The 16,566-nt window shown below is 35.8% G+C and overlaps 1 protein-coding gene across 7 annotated transcripts; it reads right to left on the bottom strand.

Moving 5' to 3' along the window:
* Positions 1-1,307: 1,307 nt before the first annotated feature.
* On the bottom strand, positions 1,308-14,011 carry LOC147872061 (cell division cycle protein 20 homolog). 7 transcript variants are annotated; one of them, XM_087359342.1, is made up of 7 exons: positions 13,686-14,011; positions 13,256-13,491; positions 7,947-8,089; positions 6,377-6,504; positions 5,885-6,002; positions 5,201-5,302; positions 3,514-3,928 (listed from the first exon to the last, which is right to left on the bottom strand). In XM_087359342.1, the coding sequence occupies exons 2-4, from the start codon at positions 13,300-13,302 to the stop codon at positions 6,461-6,463; spliced, it is 234 nt and encodes a 77-aa protein (XP_087215468.1). In that variant the 5' UTR covers positions 13,303-13,491; positions 13,686-14,011; the 3' UTR covers positions 3,514-3,928; positions 5,201-5,302; positions 5,885-6,002; positions 6,377-6,460. The 7 variants fall into 6 exon arrangements, 5 of the variants coding, with proteins under 5 accessions (XP_087215468.1, XP_087215467.1, XP_087215470.1 ...); XM_087359344.1 differs by lacking the exon at positions 13,256-13,491; XR_015538009.1 differs by lacking the exons at positions 3,514-3,928; positions 13,256-13,491; positions 13,686-14,011 and adding exons at positions 1,308-1,824; positions 8,541-9,239.
* Between the last annotated feature and the right edge of the window lie 2,555 nt (positions 14,012-16,566).

The raw sequence follows: 16,566 nt of genomic DNA, 5'->3' as shown, positions 1-16,566 counted from the left end.
CCATCTAGGTCATTTGGGGGGAGACAGGGTAGAGCGCGTAATCGTTCTTGACCTCAGCACTAGATGATGGTGAGTAGTCAGCATCATGCCCTGGTCACTCTTTAACTCAAGGAAAGGACTCAGGTACCCAACGGATAGGAGGCTGGGTGGGCCCCAGAGACGGTATGGACGCAGAGGCTAGAGGAAAAATCCTCTGCCCCGGTCGGGGATCAAACCCTAGTTGTCCAGCTCACAGCTAGTCACTATACTAACTCAGCTATCCCAGTAGGTGGCACAGCATAATTACAGGCAGCTGGAGAAAGCCCTCAATGTCCTAATGACAAGCAAATACTGACAGCCAAAGACTTCTATGAATTTGCACAAGAAAACATGAATGCAATAAAACACTTATGAGTCTTATTAGGGCTAAAGGAACGTTTCAGTAATTGCACATTAGTATAGCCTCCATGTAAAGATACAGAAGAGCATAACTGAAGAAACTGCTTTCACTGTATGATTAAATGCTAGCACATTCATACAACTCCAAAGAAAAACACTATACAAGTCATGATACACTTACTTAACCAACCTTCTTTTCTGCTTCTCTGATAAAGACTTAGGGGCTTCTATTTCAGACTTTTCTGATTCCTCATCTTCATCTTCATCTTCACTTGGAATAAGGTCTTGCAAAGAAACAGTACATGCACTTGTAGCAACTTTATTTTAGTCATAGACCATAATGAAAAGTCATGTCAACACAATCATAATCTGGATGCATCACGATTATTTAGTACACATGTACTGATGCTTTCATCCCGGAATGAGTATCTGCCACAATTTTCTCAGCTTACATTCCTCCAGTGCATTTTATTGTAAACATTAGAAATTCATCGACAGAGTAAAAGGAGTGTGTAATTAAGTAATTTTTTTTAATGCTAGTTTAAATTGTGCCTTTTTATTTACAAGATTTGTGTGATTTGATGGTAGACTGTTGAAAATTTTGATCCTGCATAATATGCACTCTGCTGAAAACATGAGAGGTTAGCAATTGGTCTATGAAGCTTATTTTTGTTCCTTGTGTTGACACGGTGTATAGCAGAATTAGTTTGAAAATGTTCTTGGATATTTACAATAAAGTTCATTAACTTATTCACAAAAGTCGGTAGTTGAACCCTTCCCACATACTGTAGTTCCTCAAAAACATTTTAATATTATCCTTCCTTTTACACCTATGTTACACAAGTGGTATCTTACCTTCAAGATTACACAATTAGAACTTTCTAGATGTGTGTATTTCTCGTAACTTCAATGCTTCACACTCCGTGTTACCCAATGGGCTTGATGCTCTTAAAATTTGTAATTCCGTAAACGTAAGGAATGGATGAAATACAGAAAAGAAAATTCATTCCCTTTTGCAGTGTTAGTATTAGTACCAGGAACGAAGTTAAGGATCAAATAGCTGCAATATTATTTTCGTACTTGTAGCTCGATTAGTGAACAAGGGAATCTATGAAGCATTTACTTTAATGCTGGAGTTTATTGACGGTACAGTAGAAACAGGATTGTAGTTTACCAAAGTTTTAGAGGAACATACAATTCAGTTTACTGTCCATTTCTCATTTTGTAATTTGGATTTCTGTCTTCCTTCCTCTGCACTAACAAATGAACTGGTTTCTTCTTTACAATCATGGACTCTGCTTGACACATCTGATGACTTCTTTGTAATGTCCTGACTATTACTCGATGTTTTATTACCTTACCCTTTAACACGAGGCTGGCGGGCCTCCAGCCTCGTGCTAATCACATCCAATTTCTCAGCAGCTGGGTTTAGAATGGTTCCTGGCACTGTATTAAATTGTAAAATAGGGAAAAAATTAGCTCTCTGCGATATATAAAAATATTTACATTCAGTAGGTAAAACCAAGTCTTAATACCGCCCCCCCCCCCAAACCGATAATTAATACTGCCGCCAAGAAAACAAAACTTTACATTAATATGTAGAAGCAAAATATAAAGTTGTTCCCTTGCCTTGAATATGTGTAAACATGGAAGTAAGGCACATGAACACTAAATGGATACAAGTGAACAGCTTCACACTCTGGCCACTTCAATCCTTGGGGAAAGAGTTCCCAGTTCCCACTACATAAAAGACTACGGTGGCCAGTCCGGATGTAGTGGCAAGGAGAAAATCTGAAGCTGTCTTGCCAAATGCCATTCATTAGCATGTGCTCTTCCATAGTTTGTACCAGTAAAGTCTCACTCTACATCATATTCACAGAAGAAATAAATAGATGTCTAGGACAGGGACATTACAGAAGTGTAAAATGTAATATAACAAAGAACAAAGTATGAATATAAAGTAATGGTACAGCTAATGCACCAACACTAGTGAAGCCAAATTCAGGAAAGAACCATTTTTTTGTGTTCTTTATGATGGATAAAAAATGGTACTCTAGTTGCCTTAGAGTTTTTTCATGTTCTGTCCTACAAGAAAGAAAAATAACATTTGGTATTAATGATACCAGAATACAGTCTGACTTATTTCACTCAGAGATTGAACACAAATTTCAATATTTTATGGCAAGTCCTGTCTAACAAACTACATTTTTTTATTCAGCTGTTCACATAACTCTGTGATGTTATGAAACCTCAGGCAATGTTCATTACCACATTCACAAAAGCCCAGAATTGACACATATCTTAAGTCAGGTACTTCATCACTCATGCATTCTCAAAGAAGAGAAATTCTCAACCTTTCCACATTATAACAATTTTTGAACACAAGGAAATCTTAGCTACAGCCTAAACTGATGCCCATAAATTTTTCTACATTATTCTGCTAGAATTGAAGAACGGCTTTTGGAGAAAAATGTACCAGTCAGTGTACATAAAAATGAATAAGGAAAGTTTAATGAATTGTTCTCGGGCTACCAGCCTTGTAAGTTGCTTTAATGGAGAAAAAAACCTTACACTGTTGGTAGCCCAAGAAGAATTCATTATACTTAGTCCCCGTGAAAGCTTCAGATCCTACACGGAAGGTATTGTCTCAAAATGTAACTAACCAGTAAGGCACACGCTGATCTACAAGTTAATAACAATGGTTCATTCATTATACCAATATTACGTCAGACATTGTCCATTGTCTGATATGTATGTGGTATACACATTTCAGGAGTTGGCTTTACTCTTGTCTTCAGATAATGGCTGTATTTATACAGACAGATTATGTTTTGTTGTTAGTTAAATTCTCATATTATATTCATTCGCAACATGTGCAGTGACAGCACAACAAATGCATATACAATTAATTTGAATTACCAAAATGAATAACAACCTTCTCTGATCACTGTCCTCCAGGAAAGTGGTATCCGCCTTTCCTAACAGAGACGTAATGATTTTACGGTTTCTGAACGTCACCACATAAAGTATGAATATTACTAATACAATTTTCTATGAATGAGATTGTATTAATACATTCATAAAAGTGACCACTGTGAAAAGGTGGGTGAAAACTGAATGCCATAAATAAAAACATTCTGTTGTAATAATTTAAAACATTTAATAAATAAATACAATTGTATAAATAAAACAAATAAATGTACATATCACAAATATTACAAGCAGTCCTGCATAACACTCCACATTTGAACATTTATGTAAGTTACTAGACAGTTCACAATAACAACAAATTATTTGTTCACTCAACATCAGGATTTCAATAGTACATTATAATTTGTGTGACCAAATTTCATCATCGAATTCCCTTAAACATGCTCGGAGCAGCCTTAGAGTCTCTTATCTCTTTCTTCTTCTTCTTCTTGATAGGATGAAGAGCAAAACATTTCCACAATCTTAAAGTTTCATCTGCACCAGCAGACGAAACTGTGCTTCCATCTGGAGACATAGCCAGTTGCAATACCCGTGCTGTGTGTCCAGTTAATTCGGCAACCTGAAATTAATTCAAGACTTGATTTAATTAACTTAATCAATGCTCTCATTTTACTGATAAAATTACGCAAGGACCAGTTCTCCAGCTTTGGGGTTTGGCAATAAACTCTTGCAGTAAAAATACAAACTGACTCTGCCCGCAGAAGGTGGTACTGGTATTCGTGTTGTGTTAGTGTTTTGTTTGGACGACAAGATCCTGTCTGACATTTAGATGAAAAATATTTTATGGAAATACTTTATAAATTTGTACGGGGACCACAGAAGTTATTAATGTCTGTGGTTCCTGTACAAATTTAAAATATTCACCCAGTGCAATGATGAAAATAAAAGAGTTTCAATCCAAATTTAAGGATCATAATTCTTATGTTAAATAGTAAAATCCTGAACTACTAAAATTAATGGCAGCAGAGATGCAATTTTGAAGAAGCAAAGACTGAAATACTAAAAGAGATAGGATAAAAAATTTAAAAAAATGAAAGAGAATCTAAGTTAAATGCCATGGAAGAAAAACTAACAAAGAACAGAATGAGATGGTATGGGCAATGGTTTATTAAGAATGAATAATAGACAAATCCCAAAGAAGGCTTTGAACATGAAAGTGAAAGGAAAATGTTCACAATGGAGGCTGTGATAAAGATGGGAATGACAGGTTAAGAAACAAAACAGAGAGAGAAGGAAGGTCAAGAGGAAGAAGCATAGGAGGTGTGGGTTGAGACCAAATTGAGAGCCCAGGAAAACCACCCCATTTTCTTCTTTCATTCCCTCAAGCACGGCAGAGTAAAGGTGATGGGAACAATATCAAAATAAACATAAATTACAAAGTTTGCCATGACAGTATTGGAAAAACATTTTCTGAGATTTCAGGTTCTCATGTTGGTGCCATGTACTGCGGCATAAATACGTATACTGACTCATGATTTAAGATGAAGCAAATAGAGAGTGGGGGAAGAAGACTTTCGTTTGCAAAATATTTGTTAATCATCATCATGTTTTTGGTGCAAAACACTAAGTCAGACAATAATATACAAAAGTGGCTGGTAACAGGAGCCTGTTCTACAAGAATTAAATCTCAGTCACAGGATGCTCAAAAATAAGTGTGAAATAAATCTATCTTCCAACTAACCAATTATATATGTATAATTTTAAAATACATGAAAATATCCTGAGTCAACTTTCGTAGACATCTCCCAATACAAACCTTTCAGAAATAACCAATTCATTTTCAATCGCTTATCTATTAACATTTCATCTCACTAAAATTATGATCATTTACCTTTGTCATTGATGGATATTTCCAGATAATTAGTTGATTATTTGCGTAACCATGACCTGAGATGAGTTCTCTGTATGTAGCTGACCACTGAAGACTGCATACCTGTAAGAAATTTTTTACAGTGTAAATATTTCAGTGGATTCAAGGAAGTAACAAAATCCACTAAATAACCCAGTCCAAGGAGACAAATGACTGACAGATTTAAAAATTCAAGATTTTTCATTCATAAACCTTCCCTTAGTGGTAATAATGTCTAACAAACAGAAGACAGTAGTTGAATATGAAGGTAATGGCCATTTTATTACAAGCTTCAACAAGATAATCATGCAGTAGTTAGGCAACAGTCCACACATTTGAGATGTTTGTAAATTGACAAACACAAGTCACGTTACTTATTTGTTATAAAATCTTCTCAAATGACCAGACATGTCAATGTGGAGTGAAAAATCAACGTTTCAGAGACTAGCTCCGTCTCCATTATCAGTGTCTCTGAAATGCTGGTTTTTGACACAACACTAACATGGCTGCCCAGATTTTTAAATAAAACAATAATTATTCACTTAATAACTATAGATGTGCTACTGTACCTTCCAAATTTAACAGTGCATCAGCCTAAGCAGTTATGTACTTTCTATAGTCATGGCAGTCAAGGGGTCTTAAATACAGTAAATATCCAGGCCTTACCTGAGACTTAGTGTCGATGGTGTTGAAACAACAACCAGTATTGCAGTTCCAAAAGCGAAAGCATATGTCACCTGTTCCACCACCATTTGCCAATGCCTTCACAGCTGCTTGATGTGCACTACAAACAAACACTGGAAATTACGACACAGCAGGAAAATAAGCATCTCTCTATTGGAATGGAATGTCACAATTTTTGCAGTGCAATTCTACTAAACAGAAAACATGTTTGTCATTCCCTTGTGAAAATCATTTGTGTGTCTAGAGCAATGATGGAGATGGTCCCTGAAACACTGGTGATTTTTAATCAACTGATGTGACTGACAGCCCAAGAATGTTTGACTAAAATACAATCAAGTTAGCAAAACTGGAACAGTTTCAAGATACAATATATGTCTACAATCGCATTTTATTATTTTCATGGAATTTATATGATAGAGTACGACGTCCACTCGTTTCACAAATACGAAACTACATCATCAAGTATCCACTTACCTGAGAGAGTATAAAGGTTGGGGGTGTGAGTAAGCTCGTCCTGCAACAACTGGCCAAATGTACAGCGTATTGTCATTTCCACCACTAGCTAGGTATCTGCCATCTGGAGACCACTTTAGTCCACAAACCTGAAAACAGTGAAGTTATCAATAACACATCTAATATAAATGACGTTATGACCGTGGGAGTTTTCTTAAGAGACTGCATGCATGTGAATATTTTAATCTAAAACCAGAGGTTAAAGAGGGATGGGAGGGGGAAAATGCACATTTTAGTAACACTTATCTGAAACAGTGCCTTTTTAGAGTGGTCTGAAATCAGACTTTGCAGCTTCACTTTAACTGCAAGGAAGATGGACAGTCTCGACCGATAGGAAACAAGGAGCTAGAGAGAAGTTGGGTAAGGAGAGAGTGGCCCTTTCAGGGCTCTTTTCAATAGGCCTGGACAATTTCCATCTCCCTTCTTCATTCCTCGTCTCTGGCTGGACAATCACCGTGGCCTGGTCCTTTTCCTAACCCTATATAAACCAACCACTTCCCAACACTTCTCACTTCAGCCTTTGGGTTGGAGACAGAATGTTCCTCTGAAACACTGGTAACTGCCTACAAGTTCACTCTGTCACAGCCCATGATTAAATATGTAGGGGCCTGTTTCTGCAAGTGGTATGAGAGGTTACTAATTTCTTGAGATGAGGTATAGTGCAAGGTTTCTTGCAGCGACTCCAAGCGAATAAAGTTTCTTCATCTTGTGTTACTGTAACAATGAACTTTTGATTTGTGGAAGGTGTGTCAAGATTTGTAGCGCCAGTGTTCCTTCCCAAAACTATAATCTGTTCCTGCCATGAATATATCACTACCCTGAACACAAACTCAGGTCCCTGCAGTTAACTGCGTAAGTTTATCCTCACAGTGCATCATATAAAGCTTCTCTGTTATAAAATACTGGTGTATTTTTGACCTTTCACACTGAGAAACCAAGTGTACACCTCTCATTCTTGAATTTTAACGAAAGAACACAGAAAGAAAATTTGCAAACACGTAAGAAAATAAATTAAATTTGAGTCCCCAAAGCCACTGTAGACTTCATGATTGTAAAAGCCTGACTGAGAATCAAACCTGAGTTGCCTGTACCATAGCCAAACAACTGCTACAAACTGAGTTATGGCAGGGAATGCAGGTATGCCTTCTACAATAACATTAAAGCAAGAGGAAAATAAATCTGTGTTGTTCAAAGAAATTGTAAAGTATCAACAAATATGTTGGCCAAGAAGTCACAGGAGGGGCCACAGCAATACTGAAAAAAAAGGAGCCAAAACTGGTGGGTATCAACTGACCAGATTTCCTTGTAAGAGTAGGTTAAATTGACTAGTAGGTAGTGCATACAGAGATTACTTTGATATCAATTAGAAACTCAGTAACCCAGAGAATGAAGAAAAGATTACTATTGCCAAGGAAAAAGCAGATTTGGACAGAGAAGAAAATAAGCTTCTGGTCCTAATTATATATATATGTTAAATGTTATGAACATATATATATATATATATATATATATATATATACACACACTTTACCTGGCATTTTCTTAGGTATTTTACCAGGTGTTTCCTGTGTTGCAATGCATTCCCCTGTCACATTGAACTTGTTTGGAGTCTTCGATAAGCTTGCATTAAAGGAAGTAGAAGCTGTTTTCTTGGATACATTCAGGCTCGTATTGCTAATTAAAAGAAAATAAGTGTCACTATCAAAGTTTCATAAACTGAAATTACTTATTAATTTTTATTGCAATGAGGTTGATTTTTTATAAATGTAATAAATTGCTACAATAAGTTGACTGGGTATGTTACATGCCTTTAAAATTTCCATTAGCTTGTTCCTGTTAACTGTGTCAGCAGGAAAGCTTGCTTCAAAAATTCGTAACATGTTTAAAAATGTGTCAAACTTTAAATCAACATGATATATTGATCCTCACTTTTCACTTCACAGAAATGTTTTACATTAATTTATTAGTTTTGCTCGGCTTAATATAACCTCAACTTCCTATGACAACTGTTCAGCTATTATTAAATTCAGGATGCCTTCATAAGAAACAGTTTAAATGTGAAATTTCTGAAACCTTCAACTTTACAGATTCGTTTAAAGTATCTTAAATACCACAAAGAGCAAACCTTATATCGGAGACCTCAGAATACTCCTTCTGCCACAGCGGAATCGGATCTTTGCTTACTGCATCGTCTTTAATTCATTCGCGAAAACAAACTACGTTTCCGTAGAAGGATGTATAGATACAATTGAAAAATAATGAGAATACTAGACTACACCATATTTCGATCCGCAGATTTCAAATTCGTCTGTAACACACACAATATGCACAATACGTTTACCTGTCAAAGACCTAATTTCAAATCTGATGCTTTTATGTTTATTTCCGTCGTACATTGTGACCAACGTATAAGATGTAAACGTCGTTACCAGTGCAGGTAACTTACGTGTTTGTAGGATATGACCAGAGATCACCTTATACCGTAATACATGTGAATTACAGCCTTTGCCCATTTGCGTGTTGCAGGTCATACAGCGTTTAGCGCTAAAATAATTTATACATCGCTTAAAAAAGGAGTAAAGCTGTCCGTCTATGTGCCATGTAGGGGCTTTAGCAAAATGTGAATCTCTTAATACTTTTCTGCCAATTACGAACGTACGGAAAATCGATACTGTGTGTACTGGGTGAATGTACAGCTGAAACAATAAAATTATCCCAGGTGACCACTGCATATACAAGTTAAATTCAGCGGGACGCAGTAGCTAATAAACATACCTACACATTATGAAATATTGTTATACAATGATTATTTTACCAAAATGCAAGAATTTGGGTGTCTAATTACACTGACAACAGAAACGATGCGAAGATAAAATTTCACTAATGTTTACAAAAGTATGTATTTAATGTATGAGAAATATCTAAAAATATGCACAATGCTCCAATACTAAACAGTCAAGTCCTACTTAAAGAATATATATCACCCCATAACATCATAACCAAGATTTTGTTGCTATATTCACATTTGCAGAAATATGTACGTAAATGAGTAATTTGTCAACTTCTGATTGAACTTATTTCATCTTAAATAGAATCTTTGAATTTCTTCTGTATCGAACATCTAAAGTAACTGAAACTAGTCAATACTCCAAAATCAGCTTCACTGCTGCGTCAACTGAAGAGGTTATGCAGCATCAATGAAAGACTGCCAATTCTTAAAAAACTGTGCTTTGCATTAAACAGCAACTGCATGTGGCACATTATTGGGCTGAGGATGAGAAAAAATGATAACTAGTGCTAGGGAAGGATTCAAGTCAGATACCTGTCATATATGAAGCAGATGCCATGTAATGCGAAGATTAGTACTTAACAGCGAAGAAAACCACTCCTAGATTGTAAAATATCCCAGCAAAACAATTGTTGACATCTACTGATTATAGATGAGAACTTCAATTCCATTTTTATTGTGTTTGAGTTTTTAATGCCACCAATATGTATCTAGGTATAGCAGATTTAATTAATTTATAAAATTACAAAGAGTGGGTAGTGTATTCCAGACTCCATTTTGGAGTACACATATTGTCAAAATACATTCTTTGCAACTTTCAATATTTCACCAGCCTTGATGGCCATCATTATTGCAGATACAAAACTATTACATACTGACAGTTTAATCCATTATTAAGTGGTTCTTATATGTCATAAAATGCCATCTAGGATCACTTCATGGACGGCTTTAATGAAATCATTCTGAAAGTCCGAAGATGTGCCCTTGAAAACAGTGGCTGCCTCTTAACTGGTCACTCAAAAGAGGATCATAATCTTGTAGCAGTTGCAAAGATTCTATATAGTCATTCTGTGCTTAAGGGCAAATTCTCTTTTTTTTCTTCGCTCTGAATCAAGCATGAATGCGTAGACTGGAACCTCTGGCACAGTGACGAATCATTCTGCTCCTCTAGTGCAACAAGACGTGATCAAATGGTGTAGCAGTCAGGCTGCATAATTGATAAAGCCACATCCAAGCACACAGTAAAGCTTGTATGGAAAGGAGACGAGAAAACATCACGTATTGCTCCAATTTTAGTGGAACGTCGGCACACTACTAGCCAGACCACTGAAAACAATAAACCTTACCCTTTTCACATTTATTTAATAAGGTTTCAATACATGATATGATCCGAAAACAGGCATATAGTTTGGTGTACTCATTGCATATCTATACTTATTTTATGCTATTGCTTTGAAACTGGATTAAGAATTTAGCATCATTCAGAGAATGTGCAAGGTTTTATCATTAAAAGAACTTCATTGTCTTGGCTCTCATACCAGTCACATGTCAGATCATCCTGAACATTTGTGGTGGGCAAAGTGGCACTGGAGCAGTTTCTCTCAAAGTTATTTGGCTTCCGCCCCCAAATCATCATTTCGCCACTGCTCCATACTCATCTGTCATTGTCATATAAAGGGCGTGACAGATGTGACCAAACAACAAATTATCATTACCTTGGTAAAAGTTTGGGCTGCGACCAAGCATTTGGCTGGGATTGTGAAAAAGGTAGCTTTTATCATCAGAAATGCTCATTAAAAGAAAATGATTTCTTAAACCGTGTTCCAGGTGTGTGTAATAAAAATTAATCAATTAAGATGTTTACATTTAAATTGTTAATTTCTTAAATTACTTATTAAGAATCTTTTACTCTTTCTTTCACCTTCACTCTCTATAGCTAACAGAAGAAGGGCATAAGAGACAAGCTTGGAAGAGTCAGAAAGCTGCTTTTTATGTTCTCAGCATCCCCACCACAGAAAATGTTTGTACCATGGACTGAGGCACTTGAGTAGCCGTTAAATGCAAATGAAATTGACATGACAGGAAGTACAAAGCACAGTCTTTCAGAAAGTCAAGAAATTCTCCACCTTTTGCTAAACCCAAATATTCACTAATATGTTCACAATAACATGCCACCTTTCCTTATCCTCAGCCAGATGAATCCAGTTCACAGGCTACCACCCAATTTTCTTAAACCTATCAAGCACAATCTAGTCTTAAACACTTCAACATTCAGTCATAACCTCAAATAAATCACAACTCATGACCATTGCAATGAGCAAGTGGTCAGTGGCATTTAAGGACATAACAGCTGTTTCATGATAAATACATCTGTAGCAAAATGAAGGTAGCATTTTCAGTGCATGTACCTTGAAGCCAAAGTGTCCTGGGTCCAATATGTTATGTTATTAATATTAATTTCATGGCCTAACCTATTGTACATATCGTTCTCAAGTGCATCACGAAACACAGTTACTACTGAAATTGGATAATTTTTCACACTCGGTGTGTCTCCTTAGTTGATATTACTTAATGGGTGATAAAACAGAGATCAACAAGCTTTCAAAATTTGTCATATTATTTCATCATAACATCTTAGGATTAATTTTTGGTAATTCATTTTACTTTATCTCAGTTTCAGTAGATGGGATAATTTTAACAATGGGCATTTAATGGTACAAGAATCTTTTAAATATGAAACTGCATCTTTCTACCCTTTTTAATGTACTGGAAGCATCAGCAACTTTTGCTGAATCTTTAATTGCTTATTGTTTCCTTGAACATATTTTTCTTCTCCTACATTGCGTGTACCAAGTTACTCATGTATTATGATTGACTTTTGATCTAAGTGTACTATAATGCTGTCCTTAGCCACTTTTGTAATTTCACATTACTTCATGTGCAATACCTATGTTAATGAATCGTTACTCTTCCTGCTATAAAAATATGTACATCCCTTGTTACAAAATTCCCTATTTTTTGTGTAATCAGCTATTCTTTATTTTGTGTATAGTTAGTTATATGTTTATTCGCAAAACTAGATGGGCATCCACTTACCTTATTGGTGGGATCACAGTCTTTATTAACAGATAACATACAAACTTTAGTGGCAGTAACAAACTCTAGGCAAATTTCCTTGCTTTGATTAAATTGTTACACTTTACTGGCAAATACATAAAGCACATTGAAAGCCCACCAATAATGATATATAATAATGATCCTTAACTAATAGCTAACTTTATTAATACCTACTTTTAACGTATGTAGAAAGAATGAAGAACAGTGATACCATAACCCTAAAAACCGAAGATGCAATGAAGTTCTTGGCTAAGGCAATTCCTAATTCATTTCCGAATAATAATCTTATTCCTACCACACCAAATCTAGAATCTGGTTACTGTATATACTAACTGGAATATTTACCACTGTTTGAAATTGAATGTTTCTTTAAAACTATATACATAATGGTAAGGAGGATGCTTTTCAGTGGCTTGTAGATCTGTCTGCATATCCTACAAAGATAATTTGCTGCAGTTTTATGACTAAATGCCACCTGTATGTGCTATACAACTAACTTCAAATGGCTGTAATGTCTTTCAGATTTGGAGATGCAGCACACTGCAGTGGTATGTCAAATCACATCTTTGTGTTGGATGAGAAACATGGATTGTTATCGACTACACATTTCAATGTATCTATATCAATCAAAAAACTAAAGCTTAAAGTTACCTCACTACTTGATTTGGGTCCAGAACAATATAAACATCTTCTAGATTAATTAATGTCAGAAAACATCTTTCCGTCCCCTAATATTTGAATGTGACTGGTTGCTTGCCTGACTGCTTTAAAGTTGGTTCAATTCTAGATATTGTATGGATCTATCAACACAATTAATTATTTTTAAAATCAAAACTAACAACGTTTTAACCTAAAACTAACATAACCTAAATTTTATACCATAATAGCATGTTTCCTGTTACAGAGCAATAGTTATGTCACTATAAAGTACTCACTAGAGCATTGCCGTGGACCATGTAAAGATGTGTACTTCCCTTTTCATCTCATTAATGTGGATAAAATTATAACAGCCTTGCAACGAATATACTATATGCCTCTTGTATGACCATGACCATCACCTTCCTTATTTCCCTTGCTATCACTCGCATCCTGCATTCCGATTCACTGGTTGGTTTATTCCTTTGCCAAACCATAGCTTTTGAATTTTGGGTCCAAGACAACTTGTAAATATCTTAAAGAGTATGAAAGAAATATCAGAAATATTCTTGCAGTTAATGACCATGTTTACCCGTTGTTGTTTTTGAGGTTTATTTACTTTTTGTAAGCCTATCAAACTTTTTCAATTGAACTAACTCGCCTAACCTGCCATGACGTTGGAATTTCACACATATTGACTTACTAGTAACACACACCATTTTAAGTTACCTCATGCAATTAGTCACCAAATTGTTAACTATTTGTCCTCAATCGTTGGAAGCATCGGAAGAACAAGACAGGCTTGATGAAAATTAGGAAGTTTTAAGGTTAACAATCCACAGCTGTTAACCTTGCTCATTCACAAATACCACCCTGGTATTCAACAGGAACACCAACTTAAATGCAAATTAAATTAAAACATTGACTTTTCGTCATTAAAAAACAATTGTGTCATTCAGAATCGCATAAATTTATTTTTTATTAGAAGAAAGCATGATGAGGTGTTAAGCAGAACGAAAGAGGAGGGCATGACAAAGAGATCTATGCACCAATACAACACATTTTGAAGGTGTTGTGATAAAGCTCCTTGCAATTTTAGCTGCTGAATAAGACAGTAATGCAACTACATGCATCAACCCCCATTTCTCAAGGTACGAGCCTGGATGGAATGGGCATTATGGATAACTGGGATTCCATTCATGAAAAGAACAGGAAGTTTCAAAACAACATCCAGGTTGGCTGTGCAGTCCACCCAATCTCCTACTCAGTCCTTGAGTTCCTTTTCACAGTGTATATCACCTGGAGCATGAAGCTGATCACTCACTTCCATCCACTGCTGAGACAGAGTGGATGGAGTGTTACATCCCTTCTTCCAGATAACCTCAAACCATGATACTTATGCAAGGAGAAATTTACATTCATATTGACCTTATGCGTGGGAATAGATCACCAATGTCCAATGGGTAAAAAGAAAAATCTCATTGTCCCATCATGTATTTAAGTTTTGGACAAAACATTTTAAAATGTCTTCTTGGATAGAGTTTTGGTTCTACAAATTTGTTTTTAGAGCTCTCATTGTACTAAAGGCAACATCACAGTACAAAATGTTATTTTAAGGTTATAGAGAGACAAAGTCTCAGTTTTAAACTCTGTGTATTAGAATGCTGATTGTTTCTTCCTACTGTAAACATCTTTTGCCAATATTCAACATGATTAGGAAAACAACAAAAGCTGCACTGTTAAACACCTAGAATGTTTGCTGCAGGTTCCAGTCATGTCCCTATTATTCTCCTAAAGAACATGTGATGGAAACAGGCATGTGGGAATTTTCAAATGCAACTTGTATTCTCCTGCACTTGACTGGTTAAGTGGATATATTAACAGGTGGTATTTCAAATGTCTGTAATCTGCAAAGATGCCTCATGCAAGATAACCCGACTACATGAAAGTGATAGAGAGTAGCTCTTTTAAGACACGAATTAATTGGCAAGTGCATCATTCAGCAATTATGTAATGCTTCTGAAATATAAAAATAGGATGTCTTCTAGATCAGTATTTTGGGTAACATATGCAGATAATTAGAAATGACCAAATAGTTGGTTCTTCTTAATTGTATGCAACAAACATAATGATTGTGTTCTATTCTTAAAGGAAACCCAAAAAATTATTATAAACATAGGGTTGCAACCACTTGATTAGTGAGACTTGGAAGCATCAGTAAATCAAATGAGACAAATAAAACAGCTTATTAAAAGCACATTCATTTTTGTACTTAAGCATAGTTTAACAGCATCTTAACTTTTAAAAAGACTCCCCCCCCCCCCCCCCAATTCTTTTTCTGAAAATGCTGCTTCTTCCATTGAGTGCATAAATGACCACTGATGCACCAAGAATTCCTGATAGTAGTGCAATGAAAAATTCCAGTCATATGTGCTACTGTTGTCCCAGCCACTGAATCAAATGCCAAAGGTAGTAATTCATGTTGACTCTTTCCAACAAAATTATGCCGTTCAGATTCCCCCACAGGTAGGAGTTGGTAGATGTAAAATCGGGCCACAGAGGCCACACAGTCAATTTGGTTTATCTCATCCATCAATGTGTGTGATGAGAGTGCAAAAGCCGCTTTATGTTGCAGGTAAAATGAACAGGAGCTTAGCCTTGCGTAAACCACAGTTTTTTACACTGTCAATGGTACAGCCAATAGTATTCAAGGTAATTCTACTGAAAATGTACATAAGATATCCTAAGAGTTTAAACACTAACTCTTAATGTGATCACCAATTATTCCTATCCAAATATTACCTCTCACAAGGCACTTGTGACCATTTATTCATAGGAGCTTCATCTTGGATTGATTTTAGGAGTAGATCACAATCCTTAATTGAAATGCATGCACATATATTATCTATTGCAGGTGTCAGGCAATTAATCTGCATTTATTCTTCATATTATTGTGTCATGACATAATTAATTTCATCGCCTGCCGTATGAAGGCATCTGGAGTATGAAAAACTTGGCATCAAGACAAACTCTTTGTTGCCAGTATGAGGATGCACTTAAAGTTCTCAAGGAGGGAACAACTGCAAAGGCCATGTTCACGTTGAAAAAGCAGCAACACAGAGTTAAAACTCTTAGCTGTGAAAGACTGTACTGGAATTACTGTAATTTCATCAAAACATTATTTAATTATGGTATAACAGCAGACAACATTGCAGTATTATGACACCTTTTGCAGTGTCCATTCATTATTACCATCAGCATATCGGTCATAGATTTCACTGCATTTTAGTATCTAATGACCAGAAAATCTTCAGATCTTTCTAGAGGGAACAAAGCGAAACACTTAGTATCGTTATATCAAGTTCCTCCATCCAGAGGTCTGCTTCTGCCATCAACACCTTCCAAGAACTATAAAATTGCAACACTTAAGTAAAGGTAAAATGAATACAGAGAGATATTTACTGTATACCAATATTAATATAAAAAATACCTGCTCACTTAAAGCATCTAAGAGGTAACCCACAAAGTCATTTGCTGACAGACTGGTAAGTGAGTAGTTAGCAACAAAAGATCACTGGAACTACTGCCCTCTTAATTACATTTCTGCTGT

This window comes from Zootermopsis nevadensis, unplaced genomic scaffold (genome assembly GCF_977971745.1).
Source record: "Zootermopsis nevadensis isolate Lab colony 2312 unplaced genomic scaffold, Znev_1.0 Znev_ptg000031l, whole genome shotgun sequence".
Lineage (NCBI taxonomy): Eukaryota > Metazoa > Arthropoda > Insecta > Blattodea > Termopsidae > Zootermopsis > Zootermopsis nevadensis.
This window is presented reverse-complemented; position numbering and strand designations above follow the sequence as displayed.

What these genes read in the sequence shown, in the direction of transcription:
- LOC147872061 (XM_087359341.1), bottom strand. Translation starts at nt 13,302, where the DNA reads ATGAAAAGGGAAGTACACATCTTTACATGGTCCACGGCAATGCTCTA. An exon ending in TGGTCCACGGCAATGCTCTA is followed by an intron (nt 8,090 to 13,255) that starts GTGAGTACTTTA and finishes TCTTTTAATTAG; the next exon opens with CAATACGAGCCTGAATGTAT. An exon ending in AATACCTAAGAAAATGCCAG is followed by an intron (nt 6,505 to 7,946) that starts GTAAAGTGTGTG and finishes CACTGTTTTCAG; the next exon opens with GTTTGTGGACTAAAGTGGTC.